The sequence below is a fragment of the Solanum tuberosum genome, unplaced genomic scaffold (assembly GCF_000226075.1).
Source record: "Solanum tuberosum cultivar DM 1-3 516 R44 unplaced genomic scaffold, SolTub_3.0 scf00106, whole genome shotgun sequence".
NCBI lineage: Eukaryota > Viridiplantae > Streptophyta > Magnoliopsida > Solanales > Solanaceae > Solanum > Solanum tuberosum.
The window spans coordinates 1,381,024-1,404,892 of record NW_006239032.1 but is presented as its reverse complement, the minus strand read 5'-3'; the positions used below and the strand labels follow the sequence as shown (position 1 = coordinate 1,404,892).

The window sequence follows — 23,869 nt, the reverse complement described above, 5'->3', positions numbered from 1 at the left end:
TTTTCGGAAAATATTTTCTACTCACCAACCAAACATGAGAAAATAAGTTAAAAATCTATTTGTTTTTCAGGAAAACATTTTCGAGGAAAACATAAATTTATTTTATATTGAAAAGTTAGGATTTTTTTTTTTTTTACTTTTATGATACAATAAAACTAAATGAAGCATTTTCAACATTTTTCATCTAAGAAAAGACTAAAATATTTTTTCCATGTTGAATTCTTAAGTAGAGTATTATTTACTCATGAAAATATGGATAAACTAGTATTTTACCCAATCCATTTGTTACCCATTTTATATTGACCCATTTTCAATCCGCCCAAATTTGATCCAATCCGCTCATTTGCCACCACTAGCATCCAACTTTTTTGCTTTTTCTATACTCCATAGACCATACGTGTGGAATTTGGAAAGGATACTATCCTAAGCCGTGGTAAGAATTTATTCCAAAGTAGTTTTAACCTTTGGATATTAATTGTCTAAGTGGAAATAATTTTTGTTAGCATTTAATGAGCATCATGCATTTTATAAAAAAAAAATGAGGATAATGTAATCCTTACGTAAGGATCATTTTATCCAACTTCCGATCATTAAAAAACATTTCAAACATGAATAGTTATAATAAGAGATTCTCCATATATCATATGATTCTCGTTTTTTAAAATCCAAGCTTCTCCGTTTAGTTTAACCCGGCCAATATATCCCGTTAGATTTAATGTTGAATGGATGATATAGATATACATGTGCCCATGATAATATATTAAGGATTAAATAAATTAGATCCTTAAACTTAAAAGAACTTCAGTTAAAATAGGTCCAGTGGGGTGGTCCTATTTTTCTTTTTGCAAAGATCTAGAAAGTATAAATTGTCACTAAAAAATAAAATAAAAAATTATTTAGAATACGCTAGAAAGCTTAGGTTGTAAATGCGTCTAGGTTCATTCTGATAGTTTTTTATGCATTTGGGATGGGACAATATACAAATTATTTCTGATACAAAGTAAACAAAACAACAAACACTACTAAAAAGTCATAATTTCTCATTTATTAAGAAAAAAATTATAAGGGTCAAGGTACGGTATTAACTAAAGAATTTGATACATAATTATTTAAAAATCGTTTGGTAAGTCTTGAGCGTTAAAACATTAAACGTGTGTATAGAGAATATAGTCAGATGCTTAAAGCATAAACGTTACACAATTATACCCACATGTGTTGCTCGAGGTGTTTTGCTAGTACACTACTCCAAAATGAGTTCTAAAACTGCATTTTAAAACATTTTGCTTCAATTACAAATATTTATTTAACTGAACACGAAATTTACCTAGTTACTTCTTTGTTTTAGTTACGAACACCTATTTAATTGAGCACGGATAAATAGATAGATATATAAGATTTTACACACCTCAAACACCAGATATAAGGTGAAACAATCCATCAAACCTAGGACGCACAAACTTAAAAAATTTATATATTTATTTATTTCGTCTAATTATAAGTGGTGTCCATGGCCCAACTCTCTCCAATCCCAATCTCCCACTTTATTTTTCCCACTTTCTCCTCATTGACTCGGTGCTCAAAACTATTATAAAATTAGTGTATATAAAATACTATTTGTTTTTCATATTCGTTGCTGACCAATGAACGTGAGAGTTCTACAAATATTTTAGAACATATGTTTTCTTGTGAGATAGAAAAAGTAATATCAGGATCATCTTTCACAAACCTTAACTAATATCATGATGTACTAAGTCGTATTCTTTGATGCAAATTTTAAACGATAATAGTATTTTAACTTATTATCTCGTCCTCACCCTCCGACGTCCTTTGAACATACATCCTAAATTTAACATAAATTTTTTTGAAATAATATTTTCTTATTTATTCATCAAATATCAAAAAATAAATAAGAAAACCTCTTATTCTTCATGAAAATTGCTTTCATGCCACACATACCTCTAATGACACTCCTTTAGAAGGACCTGGTTAGACATACTATATGAAATCAAATTAATTTAATAATTTTTTTATTCGAACATGCAATTATATTTTTCCTTCCAAATGAGCAAATCATAATCCATAAACAAATCGCTTAGATGATCACACCTTGTTCTTCTTTGTGTTACCATATATGTCTTTTATCACTGTTTTCGTAGTAGTTATCATGTTTTTGGTTGAGATATGTTGAAATAGGAGCCAAGACTTAGTGTGCATCACAAGGGTTGTCAGCACCTTAAGACGTGCCGACTGCTGAATAGAAAACAACAATTTTTGTATTCAAGCACATGCAACCCACTTCTGTCACTACAGTAATGTGCCCACTAATCCACTCACCTTGCCAGGGCCTATTGCAGCAACAATTTTACACACCCAAAAAGGGTGTCCCATTTCCTATGAACTCCATTTAAAAGCTCATATTAAAAATAAAAAAAAACAGAAGAAACTATTGGTTCTTTGTTTACAGGTGGCTTGCAAATAATAATTGGTCTGAATCCACAAACCAGTTATTTGAAAGCTGACAACACTAAACTTTCAATTTCACAACAACGATCACTAACTGGCTAAAGCTTTTTCAACGCTTTGATTTATTACTATATTATAAAAAAGAACTCTTTTTCCAGTGTTTCTTCACAGTGCATCTTTCTTTCTCAAATTCTTCATCTTCCCTTAGGTTTGAGGTATGCCCTTTACATTTTCCCTTCATATCAACTGTGTTTTTTTGGGGGGTTTATGCTTGCCTGTAAATTCTGGGGTTCTCTTGATTTTTGTTCAAGTACTTTAAATATGAGCATAATTTTGAGTCAATGATGACACTTTTAACTTTTTTTTGTGAAAAAGGATCTTATTGGGGCAAGAGTCTGAAGATTAGTTCAGATAATCTGTGATCAAATTTCAATCTTGTTAATGTATATGATTTGATGTTTGTTTTGTTTTAATAGCTTTGTCATTTTTTTTTGGAGAATCATGTGACATTGAGATTTGATATGAGAATTTATGAATTACTAGGTTAAAATGGATCCAAGGTTCAATAGATTTCCAACTAGTGTGAATGGATTTAATCTGGAGAACCAATCCTTACTAAGCTTTTCGGATAATTGGAAGAATAATGAACCTATAATTGGGGCTATTTATCCAGATCAGAAAATAGTCAATGTTCCAAGATTTGAAAATAGTTTTGTCCAACATAATGTTCCATCTCTTTCAAATGACCCTTCAACAACAAGCAATATAGCATTGACTTCTGAGATTGGTACTGAGGATGACTACAATGAAGATTTTGATTTCTCGGATACGGTTTTGAGCTATATAAATCAGATGCTTATGGAAGAAGATATGGAGGACAAGACACATATGCTTCAAGAGTCGTTGGAACTTCAAGCGAAAGAGAGGTCATTTTATGAGGCCCTTGGCAAGAAGTATCCGCCTTCACCTCAGCAGAACCTGCCCATTACTGACCAGAACGGTGAGATACCGGATGACTATTACTCAGGAAGTGTGTATAGTTCTACAAGTAATGTCATTGACAGTAGTGGTTACCTAATTGATCCAAGGTTGGTTAGCATTTCAAATGATCATAATTACTCTTATGAACAAGGCCTTTTCATTTGTAATGGTGCTTACTCTTCGATTAGCTCATCGAATAGCATAAATAATCTTGTAGATGGGTTCTTGGACTCTCCTGTAAGTCCTCTTCATATTCCTGATATATATAATGATAGCCACCCGATTTGGAACTTTAGGAAAGGAGTGGAAGAAGCGAGGAAATTCCTCCCTACTAATAATAAGTTGTTGGACAATGTGGTTATCAACGACTTGCTACCTCAGGAGAAAAGAGGAGAAAGTGGTTGTGCGGCAGCTCAGGTGGAGAAAAGGGATGTGGGAGCGACTTCACCTACAGGGCCGAGAGGGACGAAAAATCCTCATAGAGATGATAGGGATTTATTAGAAGAAGAAGAAGAAAGAAGTAGCAAGCAAGCTGCAGTTTATACAGAATCTACAGTTCGTTCAGATGAGTTTGATGTAATTTTGTTGCATAGCATGGGGGATGGAAGGGAAGCATTGACAGCTTATCGTGAGAGCTTGAAGAACGCTAGAACAAAACCCACGGTGCAATCAAAAGGATTTGCTGTAGGGAGGGGAGGCCGCGGGAAGAAACAGTCTGGTAAAAAGGAAGTCATAGATTTAAGGTCTCTTTTAATAAATTGTGCACAGGCTGTTGCTGCTGATGATTGCAGGAGTGCAACTGAACTGCTGAAACAGGTAAGACTTCATTCATCTCCTTTTGGAGATGGCAACCAGAGATTAGCTCATTGTTTTGCAGATGGTCTGGAAGCACGTTTGGCAGGCACTGGTAGCCAGATTTATAAGGCCCTCGTCAATAAACGAACATCAGCAGCTGATTTTTTAAAGGCCTATCATTTGTATCTTGCATCATGCCCATTCAGAAAGATGTCAGGTTTTACCTCAAACAAGACAATCATTAGAAAATCAAAGAATGCTACAAGGGTCCATGTCATTGACTTTGGCATCCTCTATGGCTTTCAATGGCCTACGTTAATTCAACGTATTGCAGCAAGAGAAGGTGGACCACCAAATCTTCGTATTACTGGTATAGAATTTCCTCAACCTGGCTTCAGGCCAGCAGAAAGGATTGAGGAAACAGGACGCCGTTTGAGCGATTATGCCAAGTCCTTTAATGTTCCATTTGAGTACCAAGCAATAGCAAAGAAATGGGAAACCATCAGACTTGAGGATCTAAAGCTTGAAAAGGATGAGTATCTTGTTGTCAACTGTTTGTATAGATTTAAGAACTTGCACGATGAGACCGTGTTATCTGACAGTTCGAGAACTCTCGTTCTCAATCTAATAAGGGAGATCAATCCAGACATTTTCATCCATGGGATTGTCAATGGGGCCTATAGTGCCCCATTCTTTGTCACACGGTTCCGTGAGGTCCTGTTTCATTTTTCAGCACTTTTTGATATGCTGGAAGCTAATGTACCCCGGGAGTTTCCGGAAAGAATGTTAATTGAGAGAGAGATCTTTGGGAGGGAAGCCCTGAATGTCATAGCTTGCGAAGGATGGGAAAGAGTTGAAAGGCCAGAGACATATAAGCAGTGGCAAGTTCGTCATCTAAGAGCAAGGTTTACACAAACACCTTTTGAGCAAGAGGAGATCATGAATATGGCAGTTGAAAAGGTGAGAACAAGCTATCACAAAGACTTTGTAATCGATCAAGATAACAAGTGGATGTTGCTGGGGTGGAAAGGGAGAACGATCTACGCCTTATCTTGTTGGACACCTATTTAAGAAACCTGCAAGGCATGCTTTTGAAAATGAACTTGTCCTTCCACATATTTGGAGAATTCAACAATACAGATGTAAGTCTCATAGCCTATTTTCCATCACATGTGTTTTCTTCTTATTGCGCTTCATCACTTAACATTTAAAAGTGACAAATTTTCCTCCCGTGCAGTGCAGGTATCTGGCAAGCTCATTCTAGATATTGCTTACACAAGCGATACAAAGGTCATGTTGTTGCTCAGTACTCTTGCCAACGATGATGAAGTCAAATGGCTAGCAGATAGTCATTTCCAATAAGTGTGAAGCACATTTGGTTTATTTTCCATATCAGTGGTATACAAGCTAAGGTTGCACACACTTCGACCAATTCCTTGAATATCTGCTACTACCCAATAACTCTACCCACCAAGACCTAGGTAGCTGTGAAAAAATCGCCTAGAGTTTTTTTTGTTGGTCTCTAGTGAAATTTCTTTCCTGATCTTGAGGCTTTTTCTCGTTTCGGGACTACTTGGCACATCCTTGGGTGCTTATGTGCAACACGTTTGTTATTAAACATCGCTTTCTTGTTTGTTTCTCTTCTTTGTCCATTATTTGGGTTTCCACTATGAAAGAAAGCAAGTTTTTGGATATCCAAGTTTCTTCTCAAGTTTTTTTGGTTCGCAATAGGCAATCTGGAATTTAATGATGTTGCAAGTGGGGTGCCTTTTCTACTTTTCTTCCCAAAGACCTCAAAAGCATAAAACTTTTAAAGATCAAGAAAATTAATTTAGGATATGCAGAACAGAGAGTGTGGTTCCAAATGCGTCTTGTTTCATTCAAATTGAGCAAAAAAAGAATATTATGCGTCTAGGAAATGCGAGGGAGTTCTTTTTGTAAAATTAATTATCAGAAAATGACTACTTATGTATGAATGATTTAATATTTGACCAACTTAGCATCGAGGTGTGTTTTAATACAAAGAATATGATAGCTTAGGTAGGTAAAGGGAACAATGAATAGTTGCGGTCTGTAACTCGAGAAAAAGTGATAGTTTAAGAGTGTTTTTGAACATTAACTCATCTTTTAACTAGAAACTACACACTGCTAAAATGAAAACTTTATCATTTCTTTTTTCAGGCAGTGTGTGTTCTATTCAATTAGCAATTTGGAAATTAGAACATGGAGAAAACTAGCAGGTTAAAGGAAAAAAAAAAAGAAACGAGACGGAGATAATGAATACAGGACTAAGCATTGTATTAAAACTGAATGTCAAGATTCGATTCTAGTAATAAGCTGCTGTCTCACAATATTCTTGTGTGTTTCACTTTACCATTCTAATGCAATGAACTATTTGAAGATTTTTCTGTCCTTTACTTACTTTTCATCAAAGAGTACTCACAGCAAATCTCAGGACAAAACAAGTCGTTCATAGTCTCAACATCAGCTATCATACTTCATTTCTTTATTTACGCCACAGAAAATTTGTTTACTTCTAAACCTTGAAATGTGAACAAAGTTTTAACTTGCAAACCTCAGTTGTTGCCCTTCTCCTCATTTACATGGTTGCTATTTATGTCACACTGCAGCAAAACCAAATCCATAACAATGTTCAAAATGACAGATAGAAGTTCAAACGTTATGAAGCTGAACACAGACAGAAGGCCTAATAGAATAAGTTAGTAGAATCCGAGAGAAAGTTCAATGAATACAAATATGAACAAACATCTTACCAAATAGATCAGAATAGAGTTAAAAATAAATGCTAGATAAAAGTAAAACCATTTTGAAGTTGAACCTCTCGGAACATAGACTGAAGACCTAATAGAATAATTTAGCAGAACCAGGTAGAAACCTAGTGAATAACAAGATGCGCAAACATCTAAAATGAATAGATAAGAACAGAGTTTTTAAAAAGAGATAAAAGTACAACAATTATGAAGCTGAACTCTAATGAACACAGGCAGAAGGCCTATTAGAATAATTTAGCAGAATATGAGAGAAACTTCAATGAATATCAAGATGAGAGAACATCTTAAGCAAATAGATCAGAGCATTAATCAAATCTTCTAATTAGAAAATACATCACTAAATTTCCAAATGATCATAAAAAGGATTATTACATGAATGCTCTTCGGATATACAACCATACATACACAAAACAGACAGAGAACTGAAGCTATACCTTTAACTTGCAGATCAACATGCTCCATCATCAGATTTTCATTCTTCTCATCAGTATTTATCTCAATTTTCAGGTCAGTCAAGGTCTGATTATCTTCTTTTAGCGACTCTGAGATTGGAAACAGCAGTATTTCAAGGATTAATCATTCAGTCAAAGGAGTTGCAGCATTGAAGGAAAGATAAAGTCTATAAGGCAGAAATTTCAAAATGGAGATAAATGTTATGAACACAAATGATGACGTCGAGGAGAACTTGGCAGCTACAGTGGACAAGAACATTACTCAGACCTAAAAGGAGCAAGCCGTGACAATTCCCTCTAAAAGGTTGGCAGATCTCATTGTGAAGCCTGGATGACAAAAACGTGAATAGCAAGTGGTGCAGGGAAACAGTGTAATGAGTGAGAGTTTGCTATAAGGAGCAGTGAGTAGGCATAGTAAGAGTAGGTTATTTTTATGTGAAGTTTTTGATCTTCTCATCCTTTTTCTTCTTCTGCATCGCTCTTCTTCTTCCATATCAGTTCAGTTGTTATTTCTTTGTAATTTCAATTAGTGATTGCAATATTACAACACTTCCCTTGGTTATTATTGAGCTTGTTTCAATAGATCGCTACAAATAATAAGTTGGAAGACGATAAACTTTTATCATTTGAAAAAGCATTTAACTAGGCCTGATGAACAAAAAATAGAGATGCATTTGTCGATGTCGAATCACAAAGAAGCTTCTATATCAACTTCAATTCTTAACAATCGACAGAATTACAGATAACTAAATTCCTTTTTCACCAAATTACTAAGATCAATCGGAAGAATTTAATAATAACTTCGAGATACGTCTATAGACATGCACAACTAGAATATGATATACCTTGAACTGGCTGCAGTCCATGCTTCACCTCTTCCAACCTCTTCTGCATTCTTTCGCGTCTATCAAGGAGCAATATCTTATGACCATCAATGATCATTAGAGAAGTAGGACAAGTTACTTTAGTACGTCGCACTTCGAGTTCCTCCATATCGTTCTCAATGGATTCAACAGATTTGCCAATACACTCAATCAAGTACATTTTTCTGTTGGCGACAAGAGTTTTAATGAAGGGATGTTCATCGTAGCTTTCTCCAGTAACGCTACTATCCTCAGACACATCAGATTCATCGTCAGTCGTCTCATCATCACTGTTTTCCTGATCGAAACTCTCTTCTCCGGGAACGATTTTGTCCTCAGCCATTACTCCGATTCTACTGAAAACAAAAACAAAACCGTGAAAAAAAAACAGATAATGTAAGCAATGGAAGGTGAATTTGGAATGAAAACTACCTTGATCTTGATGTCATTCTCTGAAACCGAAAGTTATCGATTGAGAGAGAATAGTGCCCTCATTGAAGACATGCTTGCGATTTAGCCCTATGTGTATTTATATAGTGTGATTTTTCAGTTTTGCTTTATTTAATTCATTTTTTCAAATCAAAAGAAAAATTTCAGTTGTAACCGACTGACACGATTATCGAGAAATCTCTCTGGACTCTGTGCACTTCTTTCGACTTATAATTTGTGATCGTTTTGTTGCATTCGTCATGGTTTAAACTTTAATTGCTTATAATGTAATGTGTTAGTACTAATAAATTGAATTAAATTAATTTAATATTTAAATTTTTTAGATGTGTGAAAACTATACGATACATAAGTTGTGATCTTTTTTACTTCATCTATCCAACAAAAAATGTTCACTGTTGTCTTGAAACACCCCTTAAAAAACAATAAATAATAAGGGTAATATTACTATATTATCCTTTGATTTTGTTAAATTTAATGATTTGACAAATGTGTTAGATGATATAGTACTTATTTAATAATAAGGGTCAAATAGACACAAAAACAAAATTATGTCTTGATTTTCTAAATTGGACAAGTATTGTTGAACAATTATATTTAGTACAGTGGATAATTATTGTTGGACGGAGAGAATATATTAATATGATGGAAATAAAATTTTACACTCTGTTTGGATCATTGTTACCCATTGTTTCATAATGTATTGTATTGTATTGTATTGTACTCTATTGTATGGTAGATACAATGTTTGGCTTAACTGTATTATTTGTTGTTGTTTAATAACATTTTTATTGTTTGGTTTGATTGTATCGCATTGTATTGTAATTTATAAATTTACTAAAATATCCTTAATTATTCTAGGGTAGGAGGTTTGATTAGAATTAAATAATATAAGGTAAAGGGTAAAATAGTATTATGAAATATTATGTAAAGATATAATTGGAAAAAGAAATTAAGTAACAATGGAAACACACCATATTAGTTGTTCCATAAAATGGGGTTTTCATTGTTATGTAACAATGGAATATAACAATACAATACAATACATTTTAAGTAGCAATCAAAACAAACAGTGTAGGTATAGTAACGATACAATACAATATAATGAATAACAATGATCCAAACAGAGTGTTAAAGTATTGGTCAAAGTTCATATAAATTTAATTTTGGATAAACAAAACGCAATAAATAAAAGTGAAATTTGGGAGGTTACATTTCAATACTAAAACTCATGTATGTTTGAGAAGTGTACGTGATACTTACAAGTTACATCATATAACTATTAAGTTGATGATATTAGGTAGGTCATTTTTATTTTTTTTAAGTGTTTGTTTAGAGGCATTGTAACCATAAGTGGAAATACCAATCATTCATGACGATTATTCGTATTCTTATCCTTCCTCAGTTCACATGGAAGAGAGAAACCACTCCTCAAGCCAAGGATGGGTGCCAAAGAGAAGATGTGCACGCTGGTAGAAAGCAACTGATTGAGATTTTAAGTTTCATTTGAATAAACGGTAGACCAAGTCAATCTCAATTAAAAATGAATCTGAACATATGCTTTCACATTTAGCTTTTTTGTCTGCTTCCTTTAACGACAATACATACACAATATAGTCCCACAAGTGGAGTCTGGAGAGGATAAAGTCATGTAGAGAGCTTGTTTCCGATAAATCTTCGGCTCAAAGCAAAAGCACAACATTTATGAACACATAAGCCATAGCAGGATAGTAAGAAATAGAGGCATACGAGACAAGTAGTAATAGAAAACTAAGAGTGATCAGAAGTACAAAAATAGTAAAATAATAAAAATATCGAAAATAATACTAATATTACTGGTAATTTATACCGTCGCTGTTCTTCATTGTCATTTACAAAACATGACCCATAATTATACTAAGACAATCCCCTTGTTGCAATTCCTAGCTCCACCACTGTTAACACCTTATAAATAAGATTTTCACTAATCAGAAAAGGAATTTAGAAACTTGATATAGGAAAACTAGTCATTTAAGCTTGAATTAGAAACTAAAAGCTGCAGCTTTGCATCTAAAATTAAAGTTCCAAACTGATTTTTGAACTTGATAGGCATGCTTTGTACTTCATATATTACGTTTATACTATCATTTTGTTCATATAATATTTTTCTTCGTTGCACCTTTCTTTACTAGAACCCATCCTTTAATTGCACATTTCCGCTTTACGCTTAAAGCCCCAACATACCTTGTGCCTTTCTCTGCTATTTCCTGCGCTTTATTGCCTTTGACAACACTGACTGGGACAATCTTTGGTTCAACAGGTGATGATCTATCATCTTGTGTGGTTTTTCCGTCAGTGCTATCTTTAGTTTCTCCGTTTTCTTCTTCGAATCCTTGCTTGAACCTGTAATAGTTTGTGGGCTCACTACTCTCGAATGGGCGTTCACCCAATACCTGGGCCATATCTTCTTGATGAAGGACCTCCTTTTCTAGTAGCAATTCTGCAATCTGAGCTACATGTTCTCTGTGTTCCTCTATAAGTTGTAAAGTACGATCATATGCCTTGGCTACCCATTTTCTAACTTCATTGTCAATAAGTGCTGCAGTCTTGCTACTGTAGGGCTTTGATGTCTCAAGTGCATCTTCTCTTTGCGGAAAAGAAAGAAGACCAACTTTGTCACTGAAGCCGTAGACTGCTACCTGGGCATATGTCATCTTGGTCACTTTCTCCAAATCATCTTGAGCTCCGGTTGAGATTTTTCCAATCAAAATCTACTCAAAATTAAGTACTAGTTAATATCCATATGAACATTGTGAAAATATGAATTAGTGAAAAATAGAAGGATGGAGGTAGAAAGTTAGGAAAAAGAACAGGTAGAAAAAGGATTTAAAGAGACTGCATTTTCATTAAGGTACGTAGTTACTAAATCTTGTGCAACAATGAAGTATAATAAGTGAAGTTGCTTTTTAGGTTATCATTCTATAAAAATCCAGAGTCGTCGTATGAAGGCCTACTACTTCATCAAGCAACTTTTCGTTGAGGTCGAAAAGCAGAGAACGGAATATGACCAAACTCATTCGGAATTATTCACTATGTATGCATTTAGGCATGTTATTCTGTAAAAGTTGGAGGCATGACAGTCTTCTTAAATACACCTAGAAAATTACTCATTCCTACAGCAAAAAGGTACCTAAAATGACATGCTGCAAACAACTTTGATGCCTATAAAATATTCTTGCAGAACCACAACACAAGTAATTCATGTTACAAGGGATTCACCTTCTAGAGGCTAACTATTTAGTGTGGACAGAGCAGATAATAAGAAAATGATGATTTCCTAAAGAGAATGTCACAGGAGTCAATCTTGAAGTATGATGCAAGGATCATCCAAGTCCATATAAGGAGACAACGACCTATTTTTCAACCAATGGGGGAAGCTCTAACAGTCTTTGGTAGAAATGGTTTGCATATGCATAGTGCATACAGATGATGAGATTTTCCAAAAGATTAACTAATAATGCTGTAGGGAAAACAAGTGAAAGCTAGGAGACAGTTGATAAATTTACCTGCTCAGCAGCTCGGCCACCAAGAGTCATACATGTCATATCAAATAGCTGCTCCTTGGTCATTAAATGATTTTCACTGCTAACATATTGAGCAAATCCTAGTGCTGCTGTACCACGAGGAATAATTGTCACTTTAAGTAATGGATCTGCATATTCCAAGAACCAACCAGCAACAGCATGGCCAGATTCATGATAGGCAATTGTCCTCCTTTCCATCTTGCTTATGACCTGTAGAAAGCACAAAGGTAGTTTGAATTCGTAAATTATATCATTCAAACATGAAGTTTTTTGCCATTTGCAAGTTCTTAACAGACCCTACTGGACTGCAATTTATAACAGCATCTCAAGAAAAAAGTGAGGAGATTGGATACCTTGTTCTTCTTCTCTAGACCACCGATCACCCTGTCTATTGCTGCCTCAAAATGTTGCATTTTGATTTTGGTACACTCGCTCCTAGCAGCAACCAAAGCAGATTCATTACAAACATTTGCAATATCTGCTCCAACAAATCCTGGTGTTAGAGCAGCAAGCCTCTGTGAATAGAATGCTGCTTCTTGATCAATTTTCAAATTGTTCAAATAGATTCTGAAAATCTGTTCACGACCTCTTATGTCTGGTTTGTCAATGGTAATCTGGCGATCAAATCGACCAGGCCTTAACAACGCTTTGTCTAATATATCAAGTCTATTTGTGCCAGCAAGCACAACTACACCAGATGTGGTTGCAAATCCATCCATTTCTACAAGCAGTTGATTTAAAGTTCTTTCACGTTCATCAGTTGCTCCAGAAGAGTGTCCCCTCCCTCTTGCACCGCCAATTGCATCAATCTCATCTATGAAAATAATACTAGGTGCACATCGTCTTGCCTCCCGAAATAAGCTCCTAACTCTAGCTGGTCCAATACCAACAAACATCTCCAAAAAATCTGAACCAGAGATAGAGAGAAAAGGTACACCAGACTCTCCTGCTGTAGCTTTAGCTAAGAGTGTCTTTCCAGTCCCGGGAGGACCCACTAGAAGAGCACCCTTAGGAATTTTGGCTCCTAACTCCTCGTATTTCTTGGGATTCTTAAGGAAGTGGACAAACTCCATGATTTCCTGCTTAGCCTCGTCACATCCAGCCACATCCTTGAAGAAGACCTGTCCAATAAAAGTGCCAACTGACTTTAATTTCCAACTAATCATGAAATAAAACTGATTCTCAGTGAAAAGAATGTTGGTTATTTTAAAGCTGCACCAATAATGGAACTAAATTCTCACCTTGTTCTTTGCATTTTTGTCCATCTTCATGAAATGCGGTTTACCAATACCAAATAGTCCTCTAACACCTCCCCAATCCATATAATAAAGGATAGCTAGAAGCAATACCATTACACCAAACTTCACCATTTCTGGCAACCAATCCAACTCATTAACATATACCACAGGGACGTAATTGCGAGGGTCTATTCCAGAGGCTTCTTGTGCTTCCTTAAGCTTCTGCTCAAATAACACAACACTCCCAATGTTGAAATAATATTTGTGGTGGCTCAGGTTTCTACTACCATTTGTACAACTTATAGGACCTTGAACTGTGTCATCACAAGTTTGATTATTATCAGGTGAAGAATTCTTTATATAAACTGTGGCTACTTCTTTGTTAGCAACAACAATTCGATCAACATGACCAGGTTCAAGTAGCTTGTTTTTGAACTCTTGGAAGCTAATCTGCGAATTCACATAAAAAGAGGTATCCATGTCAAAGAGAAAATACAACTATCTGATGAGAATAAGACAAACACTTCCCCCTCCAAGAAAATAGAATCCTGCTAAGTCACCAGTCACAACTAAAAAGATTTAACATATACAGAATTGCGTTGCTTCTTTAATTTCATAGCTACACTGTAAAACCTTGAGTAGTAGTTCTTCATCAATATAATCCACCTTAATATATTATTACTGTTATAGATATTAATATAACCAATTAGATTAAGAAGAATATGTTTCAACTTGGCAAGCTAAAACTGAGATGAAATTGTCACGTACTTAAATGAAATAGCATGAGCACCAAAGCTTCTTTATATGGCATTTGATTTAAGAAGTTCTAGTTTTGAAAACAACTAAATGAAGTTGACTTCATCTCAAAACCAATTCTTCAAAACCAAACTAAGAATTTCATCCATGAAAGTTTCCAAATTAAACACATTGATATCAGAAATATTACGATCAACTTATATTGAACTCACGCTCCTCAAGGCACTAAACTCATCCTACCATAAAAGAAAAAGGAGCTGTAACAATGAGAATTAAAAACTGTACAACAAACTGTTGGTTAAGGACTAACCTCCTCCGAATCAAGATGGTTCAGGAGTAATATTGACGACAGAACAGAACCAATAAACAGAATCAATAGTATATAGTGATGTTGCTTCATGAAGGTCTTTATTGATGAAGGTTCTCTTAAAGGTTTCCTTGTTCACTTGCACTTCGCTCTGCCAAAGATTAAACCAAAGAAACAAAAAATCACCATAACAAGCTAAAAGGGAACAAAACATTAAAAGAATAATCTGGAGAAACAGGAATTAGAGCAGCAAGCGACGAAGGGCTGATCATGTCAAGTAATGTTACTTATCACTTATTCCACACATTAAGGTTTTCACACTAGGAATTTTAATATGTTGTTCTGATTAGTATACAAGCACTTTTACACCATTGTTAAGACATACTATTAAAATCTACTGCTTACTGCTTTTTCAGTTCAGAAACTCTTAGAAGAAACACAATAGCAGAAAATTAGAATACTCAACATATCCCTGTTCTTGTAATTTCCTTTGTCTGCTTTCTACACCACACAAGAAAAGCACACTCAAATTCCGCCCAACCTTTCGATTTCCATCACCATTTACAGATAAAGTATCTTTGTCTTGGAATAGCATAAATCATTTAGATCTCTACAACCAACTGTTGTGATCCACGATGACTTCATAAGGGCCTATGGCCTAGATGCAGCAAATATGACTAATCCAGTTGATATTATTGGGCCGAGTAAAATGTTAGAGAGTTTATATAGGATCCAGGCCCAATTAGCTATTGTTAAAAGGGTCTAGGGATTAGAAAGAAGGGTTATGAAAACTATTATGTGAAGCTTTGGCTTTCTGATCCTCTCATCTCCCTTCTATGGTCTTGTATCTCATCCCTTTCTGGTTACTTCTTTCTCGGTTTATCTCTCCTTAGTTAGTGTATTATTACTTGTTGTGCGTATTATACGTTGTAATTTGAATCTAATATATATTACATTTTGTGTTGGGAATCGAGTTTGTTACATTGGTGCTTTCATCCAGAGGTCTTCAATGGAGGACCAAATATTTCGAACTATCGACGGATCAATTAAGGTTGTGAAGGATTCATGGTCCAAGGATATTGCTGAGATTCGATGTATGTTACAAGAGGTTGTAGGGAAATTATCTCCGACCACACCTCAATTTTCCCTTGATTCATGTTCGTCCATGGAAGTAGATTCCGTGAAAATACCCAGATTCAACGGTGATGACCCTGCGACATGGGTTTTTCAGGTAGAACAATATTTCACTCACTATAACATTTTTTCAGATCGAAAATTGTCATTGGCTTCTTTATATTTGGATGGCGATGCTTTGAATTGGTATTACTGGTTATATCGAAACAAGCAACTTGCAGATTGGGACCATTTTGTAGCAAAATTGTTCATTCGGTTCTGAACTCGGAGTCAAGAAGCACCTGACAGGCGTTTAGCCTACTATAACAACCAAACCTTTGCCCACAAGGTGTTTGGGGAAAAGTCGGATAAGAAAACTGAAGATGTTGTGAATGTTGAAGCAATGCTTCAAACACCGGATTCTATGAAACCAAAAGGTGAGTATAAGGATATACCGGTACAAATTAAAACTGAGGGTGCTGAAATTTCGCTAACTCAAGCAAAACAGGAGAACTGCGATTTCAAGGAGATATCCAATTCGGATTTGGATGACAACAAAGATGATCCCCTGCCTCTTGTTCTGATAATGACATATACAAATATCCGAGGAGGCGTGTCATTGTAGATCACAGAAACAGGTGCTGAAGTTATAGTAAACAAGGCGCAAAAGTCGTTTGGTATTTATTCTCATAAAGCCCGACAACAATTGGTTGACAATAAAGTGGTCGACTTACTCTGGGAAAGAAGTGACCTCTTGATTTTGGATGGAACTAGATTGATGCACAAGAACATATTTATAATTTTTCCATTTGATCCTGGTGGCAAATTGTTGGATGAAATGTCAATAGCAAAGTGGGTAGACAAACCGGTCAACCTTGGCCTCGATGGGTCCGATCATGTTAAGTAGTATTTTCTGTATCATATTTCAAGTGCTTCTGGAGCTTCTTCTGATCCTAGTAGTACTCTTGATGCTATTCTTGTGATCAATGTTCAGAAGCTATGCAAGAATAATGGAGTCAATTCTGGAATCATCAAAGCTGCCTGACTTTCACCTGTAGCAGCCAAGGAACTTATAATACTCCAAGTGGCCAGATGAAGTTTCTTGATATGAACCTTGAGGACAAGGTTCTTTTCGGGGGCGGAAGTATTGTTGTGATCTACGATGACTTCATAAGGGCCTATGGCCTAGATGCAGCAAATATGACTAATCCAGTTGATATTATTGGGCCGAGTAAAATGTTAGAGAGTTTATATAGGATCCAGGCCCAATTAGCTATTGTTAAAAGGGTCTATGGATTAGAAAGAAGGGTTATGAAAACTATTATGTGAAGCTTTGGCTTTCTGATCCTCTCATCTCCCTTCTATGGTCTTGTATCTCATCCCTTTCTGGTTACTTCTTTCTCGGTTTATCTCTCCTTAGTTAGTGTATTATTACTTGTTGTGCATATTATACGTTGTAATTTGAATCTAATATATATTACATTTTGTGTTGGGAATCGAGTTTGTTACACCAACTCTCTCCCACTTTGTAGATTTCATAATCATTCATGGATAGGTATCCTCATCTTCGTAATATTCCAAAATAGTATAAATGATTTAGATCTCTATTACTATCTCTAGAAAATTTCTTACTGGTTTTGCACAAAGTTTTATAATCAATTTCCTATATAAAGTACATCTACACATTTCCTTTTGATAAGTAAAGAACATCTTGATTCTAGACGTTATCTCTAATAAAACAAAGTTTATGTAAATATGAATATATATAATGATATCGAATTCAAAAAATTTATATATTCTATTGAACAAACTTCAGAATAAAACTGATATAATTCCTACAATTAACATATCCAAGAAAAGTTTTGTTAGATCACTTCAAATCATTTTACTCCATCACATGTTCTCTAATATCAAATATAACTGATCAGTGACAATCAAACCGGAATTAGGGGCTAATTCCTCAAGTGGTCATCCAACCGAGGGCGGAGCCAGCATATTGTTAGGGGTTCATCCGAACACCATTCGGCGGAAATTACTACTATTTATACATGGTTAAGATTATTTTTTTATGTATATATTGTAGATGTCAAACCCTCATCGATTAGTTCGTGTGCTTACTTCTTCAGATTTTAAACCCCCTTATTAAAAATCCTAACTCCACCACTGCATCCAACTGAATGATTTTTCAACAGAAGTCCGTAAACTAACTTTTATCACTTTGAAACTATTAAACTTATGATTGGTCACTCAAAAATATAAACTTAGCTAAAATACCAATGTGGCTTGCCAAGTTACTAACAAATAGAGCAAGACAATTAACCAGTTCTTTTTATAAATAAAAAAAAAAAAACATTTTTTCCCAAACCCTGAAATACATTTGGCTCTAGAAAATGCCAAATCTAAAAGATACTGTTGTCCAATGAGATTATTGATGATCGTGCCTTAAAGGTTCATTATTATCCACATATTCCATCTCTGTTTCAGCAAATTACAGCAAAATCCGCTAATTTTGGTTCAAACTCTATATTTGTATTTAAAAATCAATACACATAGTACATATAACCTAATAAGCTGATAAAAAATTCAGAACCCATAAACTCAAAATTCTAGAGCCGCCTCTGAATTTGAATTTACAACACGTAGACAAGATGATGGTTAAGCTTAAAGATTAAGGTCATAAATTTCATCAAATGCTAAAAAATTAGTGTATTATAGTATTTTTAAAACCTAGTCTGATATTCACCATTATTATCAGAGAGTTTGATGAACTTACCTGTAATTGTTTGCAGAAATAGCAAATATGGAATGGCTTGGTGGAGGAAAGACCTATATGTTGTTTAGAGGAATTAAAGGGAAATTTAAACAAATATATTGGTCAACATAAAATATTATGTTAATATTATTATATGTAATATAACATTAAAAATTATTTTGTGGGTTGTTCTTTTACTTTTTTCAAAGAGCTGGGTCAGTGTTTTGTTTTTAGTTGTTGTGATGGCATTTTAGCAAGTATGATTTATGTGATAACATTCTTTATTATTAATAATACTTTTAAAAAGTAATATATTGTTATACTTAAAAATAATTATATTTTACATTTCTCATTTACTACTATTAATGAGAAGTCCGACTAAATTCGGATTCGTGTCGGAAAGTTTACATGGGAGGGTAATGGGAGGGTAAAGCGCTCCCTAACAAATGTAACTATGTATCCAAGGGAGCTCGAATCCGAGACCTCGTGGTTAAGAATGGTGTTAATGAGAAGCTTGATGCTTATTTGACGAAGCTTCTGCAACGCTAAATACATATATTTTTAAAAAGTTTAATTAAATATTCAAAATAATTTTTAAAATTGATTCGTCAAACATTAATTACTTTTTATCAAAAGTACTTTTGAAACAAAAAATATTTCTCAAAATAAGTTGATTTTAGAAATACTATCTATCAACCTAGTAATCACACTCATATTATGATATCTTTGAGATCACAATATAGTCATAATCACGCAAACATATAATGTATTTATGACTCAAGTCTTAAAATAAGTTGATTTTAGAAATACTATCTATCAGTCTAGTAATCACACTCGTATCTTTGAGATCACAATATAGTCATAATCACACAAACATTATGATGTATTTATGACTCAAGTCTAAAAATAAGTTGATTTTAGAAGTTAAGTCAGACAAATTAATAGTCATACAAATATTATGATATCTTTAAGACACAGGTTTCAAAGGACGTAACATATTTATGATTATAAGTTTTAAAAGTTTTTATTTTTTTTAAGCTTCATGTCATTTTAAACTATACTTCCTCGGTCTCATATTATTTATTTACGTTATTAAAAATAAATGTCTCAAATTTATTTGTCAATTTACAAAATAAGGACAAAATTAATTAATTTTTTGAAAGTAGAGACATTATAAAATTCCAAAACAAATGTTCTATTATTATTCTTGGTATTGATGGATAAGTTGCAAGAAATATCCCTTATTGAGATACTGTCTTCCAGCTCAATTGTGTAGCAAATGCCATCAGTACTTTCCTCAAATGTTATGTACAGTTGGTGACTTTATTACCAACTTTGAATTGTGACATGGATAATTTTAATTACTATAATAGGATATTTGTCATTTGTTTTAGATTATCAATTGTGTTATTAATTACTAAATAGTATTATTTGTAATTGCCTAGTAAATGATTTACTTGTATAAGGGTCCTTCACACAAATATCTTTATTTTAAGGTGGTGTTTAATTTTTATCCTTTAAATTTGTAGTCTTTAATTTTTGTCTTTCAACACTAAACAAAAGGTAATTAAGAACATTCCAGACATTGAAAGAACAAACAACTTTTGAAAATAAGTTTATATTTCTGTATCATAATATCTCACAAGTTATGTCATAAAAAAACATAACTAAGAATTTTTTGACTTCATAAGTTTATATGATCGTTTTATAATATCCCACGTTTTATGTTATATGTTAAGGAGGGCATAATATATTTTCAAAAAAAGGACTTGCTTATATATTCCATTAGTTACCAAAAAAAAATTAAGCCCCAAAAAGCATAACTTCAATTTCTGGATACTACAATAAATTCTGAAAAATACTACATAACTTATATTCCATAACTTAATTCCTACATAATTTATATATCAAATGAGACAAAAGTTATCAAAAATCACGTCGAGTGAATTAGAATTGAATAGATAAGAATACACTGATTCACAAATTTCATTAAACGAATCACCGTGGTAAAAACTAAAGACCATCAAATTTGAGAAAACAACAAGTATGATCATGAGATGATAAAATATACGCAAATCTTGTCACTACCTCATTAAAGTAGTGAGGTTGTTTCCAAAAAGATCTGTGGCTCAAGTATTAATTACATTGTTGATAGTAACCGCATAATTTTGTTTTACTTCAAGACTATGACAAAGAAAAAGAGAAACTTCTTGCAACTTCAGTTAAAATTCGAATGTCATTAGGAACCTATATAAGTTCACAACAATCTCTTTTCCTTTTTTTATTTTCCTTTTTGTAATAAATGGTTCTTTGGGGTACAAAAATTAGTAAAAACCATGTTTGTGTTATTAATATCATGACTAATGATTTTTACAACAATCTAAAATTGAACGTTAATACCAGAAACTCGCTACCCTGCATTCTCAGTTAAAAACCACAACTATACTGGGACAATCTCCGGTTCAACAGGCGATGATGATCCATCATCTTGTGCGGTTTTTGCCTCAGCGCCATCTTTGTTCTCTTCTTCGAATCCTTGCTTGAACCTGTCATAGTTTGTGGGCTCAACACTCACGAATGGGCGTTCACCCAATACCTGGATCAGATCTTCTTGGTGGAGGACTTCCTTTTCAAGCAGCATTTCTGCAATCTGAGCCACATGTTCTTTGTGTTTCTCTACGAGTTGTACTGTATGGTCATATGCCTTGGCTACCCATTCTCTAACTTCAGTGTCGATAATTGCTGCTGTCTTGCTACCGTAAGGCTTTGCCTCAAATGAATCTTCTCTTTGTGGAAACGAAAGGAGACCAACCTTGTCACTGAAACCATATACTGCTACCTGGGCATAAGTCATCTTGGTGACTTTCTCTAAATCATTTTGAGCTCCAGTCGAGATCTTCCCAATCAATACCTACTCAAAAAATAATCATATGAAGATAGTAAAAATCTAATCCACTAGTCAATAAGGCCAAGCTGCGTTTGAACATTTATTATAGATACGCTGCCTTTTCAATAAGGTAGTGACTAAATCTTGGCCATAAAACAGAGTATCACGGGCAGAGTTCCTAAGCAAAAGGTATTTGTTCCATACGAATCCAGTCATCAACAAGATCTAGAACTTCATTGAGCTGCTTTTTTAATGGGGTTGAAAGGTAGTATATTGGGTAGGGACCAACCCCACTATGGATTACTTAGGATACACACACTCGGACCATCAAGACATGTTGCTCTGTAGAAGTTGGTAGACGACTAGAAAACCAACCATTCACATTATGATGGTTCAATCGTGTGACTTAGATGCCTAGAAATAGTCAAGCAGAATCATAACACCCTAGTAATGTAAGTCATGATGGATTCACCATCAAGAAGCCAACCATTTTTCTAGAAGGTGTGGAAGCAAAGCAGATTATTAGAAAGTCGTGTTATCCAGATGTCTCAAAAAGAAAAAGTGCCATGAGCCATTCAAAGTTTAGAAACAAGCTAAATAAGTTCAAATGATCTTCAACTCTGTAACTCAAAACCTTCTGCCCCTTACACAGCACAAGATTTAGATTACAGAATACCAGCAAATTTGAAGGGGGCATATCTCTGCAGAGCATAAAAGAAATTCTACACATGTGCCAAAGAAGTAGGGATGGCACTCAAGGACAATGAAGCATTAACCAAAAGTTCTAACCGGTTTTGCATTTTCCTAGTTTACAGCGTGCCCTACCTGGTCCCATTAAATCTTTTTTTTTATTGCTGCTCCATTTGATAGTTCTTCTTTCAGTTTTAACAATGACTAGATTAGCATTTTCCTAGTTTACAGCGTGCACTGTCCTGGTCCCATTTAATCTTCTTTTTTTTTTTGTAAACTTTTCTTTCCAGGTTACAGTATTGCTCTATTTCATAGTTTATAACTTTTTGCAATTTTAACAAAGTTCAGAAAACAAAAATCAATGTTACCAGAGAATTCAGGAAAATTCCAACACAAATTTAATTTAATATAAATATTATAATAGTATGACTGAGAAAAGCAGAACTTATAAGTTACAAATAATGATCCTTGATTACTAAAGCATGTCCCCACCAGGAACTAACTAATAGAATAAAGAGAGAACAAAAAAAAGAGTTCAAGAATTCAAGTATTAAGTTATCATCTCTCATTTTAAAACCAACAAAGAAAATAACAATGTTCATGTAAAAACACCATTTTCACGAAAAAGGTAAAAGAAAATATATGATATAACTAGAAAATAACGGAAGCAAGCAGTAACCATGGTAAAAATAAAAAGGTGGCATATTAGTTGGTGAAGTAGATTCGCCTTTTGATCAATCAAAATCCCTTCCCAAACTGTACAAGTTTTTCTTCCAAAGCATACAAATCTCTTAGGTCTCATCCTCCCGTACCCGTCGCTGCCCAGCCTCCCTCTGTCCCATTATATGTGATGGTGTTTGGCTATGCATGAAGTTAAAGAAAGACGGACTATTGAAACTTGTGGTCTAAAAGACTAAAGCTATAAATCCTCTTATTATTAAGGGTAGGGCTGTTCATGGTTATGGTTAAAAAACCAAACCGAACCGCAATCCGAATCAAACCGATATTTGGTTGGGTTTGATTAGGTTTGGTTTTAAATTTTGAAAACCGATATTATTTGGTTTGGTTTTACTTAAAAAACCCGCAAAAATAACCAAACCGAACCGATAAATTAGATATATAAATTTTATAATTATTTAAATATTATTCATAAATAAAATATAAATATTTTGTTAAATTTTATTTTACTTAAGTCTTTAATTTTACAATTTTCTCAAGCCCAACACTTTAGCCCAACTATAACAATCCTAAGTCCAAGTCCATCAAAATCCATTTTAGTCTTTACCTACCCTATTTCACATAAAATAGTCACACTTTCCCTTAATTGAAACACTTTGTTCGTGTAATGACAACTCTAGTATTGCTTATTGAACCGACAATAGTTTTTCTGTGGATTGTTCATGTGCTAGGTGTTTGTGTATAATTAGAAGTTTAAAGTTTAATCATTTCTAAATATAAAAAAGGTGTCAATTATTTTTGGCACTGGCCGGAAGGATAGTGTGCCACGTAAAATGGGATAGAGGAGATACTGTTTTTGCTGTTTTCTTTATTTTCTCTCTTCAAGGGTTTCAAGTTTTTAACAACATACCCAATATAGTCCCACAAAGTGGGGTCTGGAGTTTCAAGTTTTTGATTGTTCAAAAATAAAGCTAGAATCTGTAACGAGCCTACCCTTGCCTTGCGTGCACTATAGCTCAAAATTTTGGTGGAAATGCCCCATCCTGCCATGTTTAAAAGCCCACCTACCTCGTCCCGTTAAACCTCCCCCTC

The 23,869-nt window shown here is 34.2% G+C and overlaps 4 protein-coding genes across 9 annotated transcripts in view; 1 reads left to right on the top strand and 3 right to left on the bottom strand.

Annotated features, from left to right (window-relative positions):
* Nucleotides 1-2,425: 2,425 nt before the first annotated feature.
* LOC102599923 (scarecrow-like protein 9) lies at nucleotides 2,426-6,080 on the top strand. 2 transcript variants are annotated; one of them, XM_015309595.1, is made up of 3 exons: nucleotides 2,426-2,678; nucleotides 3,007-5,381; nucleotides 5,477-6,080. In XM_015309595.1, the coding sequence occupies exon 2, from the start codon at nucleotides 3,013-3,015 to the stop codon at nucleotides 5,308-5,310; it is 2,298 nt and encodes a 765-aa protein (XP_015165081.1). In that variant the 5' UTR covers nucleotides 2,426-2,678; nucleotides 3,007-3,012; the 3' UTR covers nucleotides 5,311-5,381; nucleotides 5,477-6,080. The 2 variants fall into 2 exon arrangements, with proteins under 2 accessions (XP_015165081.1, XP_006349504.1); XM_006349442.2 differs by having other exon boundaries at nucleotides 5,482-5,927.
* A 433-nt stretch (nucleotides 6,081-6,513) lies between these two features.
* Nucleotides 6,514-8,921, bottom strand: LOC102599387 (uncharacterized). Of its 2 annotated transcripts, none has more exons than XM_006349441.2 (4): nucleotides 8,779-8,921; nucleotides 8,329-8,699; nucleotides 7,466-7,573; nucleotides 6,514-6,863 (listed from the first exon to the last, which is right to left on the bottom strand). In XM_006349441.2, exons 1-4 carry the CDS (start codon nucleotides 8,793-8,795, stop codon nucleotides 6,859-6,861), a joined length of 501 nt encoding a protein of 166 aa, XP_006349503.1. In that variant the 5' UTR covers nucleotides 8,796-8,921; the 3' UTR covers nucleotides 6,514-6,858. The 2 variants fall into 2 exon arrangements, with proteins under 2 accessions (XP_006349503.1, XP_006349502.1); XM_006349440.2 differs by having other exon boundaries at nucleotides 8,329-8,702; nucleotides 8,779-8,920.
* Nucleotides 8,922-10,571: 1,650 nt separating this feature from the next.
* On the bottom strand, nucleotides 10,572-18,628 carry LOC102598626 (ATP-dependent zinc metalloprotease FTSH 8, mitochondrial-like). 3 transcript variants are annotated; one of them, XM_006349439.2, is made up of 7 exons: nucleotides 18,544-18,628; nucleotides 14,661-14,808; nucleotides 13,598-14,044; nucleotides 12,710-13,477; nucleotides 12,339-12,566; nucleotides 11,017-11,543; nucleotides 10,572-10,737 (listed from the first exon to the last, which is right to left on the bottom strand). In XM_006349439.2, the coding sequence occupies exons 2-7, from the start codon at nucleotides 14,748-14,750 to the stop codon at nucleotides 10,731-10,733; spliced, it is 2,067 nt and encodes a 688-aa protein (XP_006349501.1). In that variant the 5' UTR covers nucleotides 14,751-14,808; nucleotides 18,544-18,628; the 3' UTR covers nucleotides 10,572-10,730. The 3 variants fall into 3 exon arrangements, with proteins under 3 accessions (XP_006349501.1, XP_006349499.1, XP_006349500.1); XM_006349438.2 differs by having other exon boundaries at nucleotides 10,608-10,727; XM_006349437.2 differs by having other exon boundaries at nucleotides 10,572-11,543.
* A 2,146-nt stretch (nucleotides 18,629-20,774) lies between these two features.
* LOC102598064 (ATP-dependent zinc metalloprotease FTSH 10, mitochondrial-like) overlaps nucleotides 20,775-23,869 on the bottom strand; it is a 15,819-nt gene continuing 12,724 nt past the window's right edge. For both annotated transcript variants that reach the window (XM_006349435.2, XM_006349436.2), the window contains exon 8: nucleotides 20,775-21,433. In XM_006349435.2, coding sequence (XP_006349497.1) covers nucleotides 20,963-21,433 — 471 coding nt within the window. In that variant the 3' untranslated portion in view covers nucleotides 20,775-20,962. The remainder of the gene's footprint in view (nucleotides 21,434-23,869) is intronic.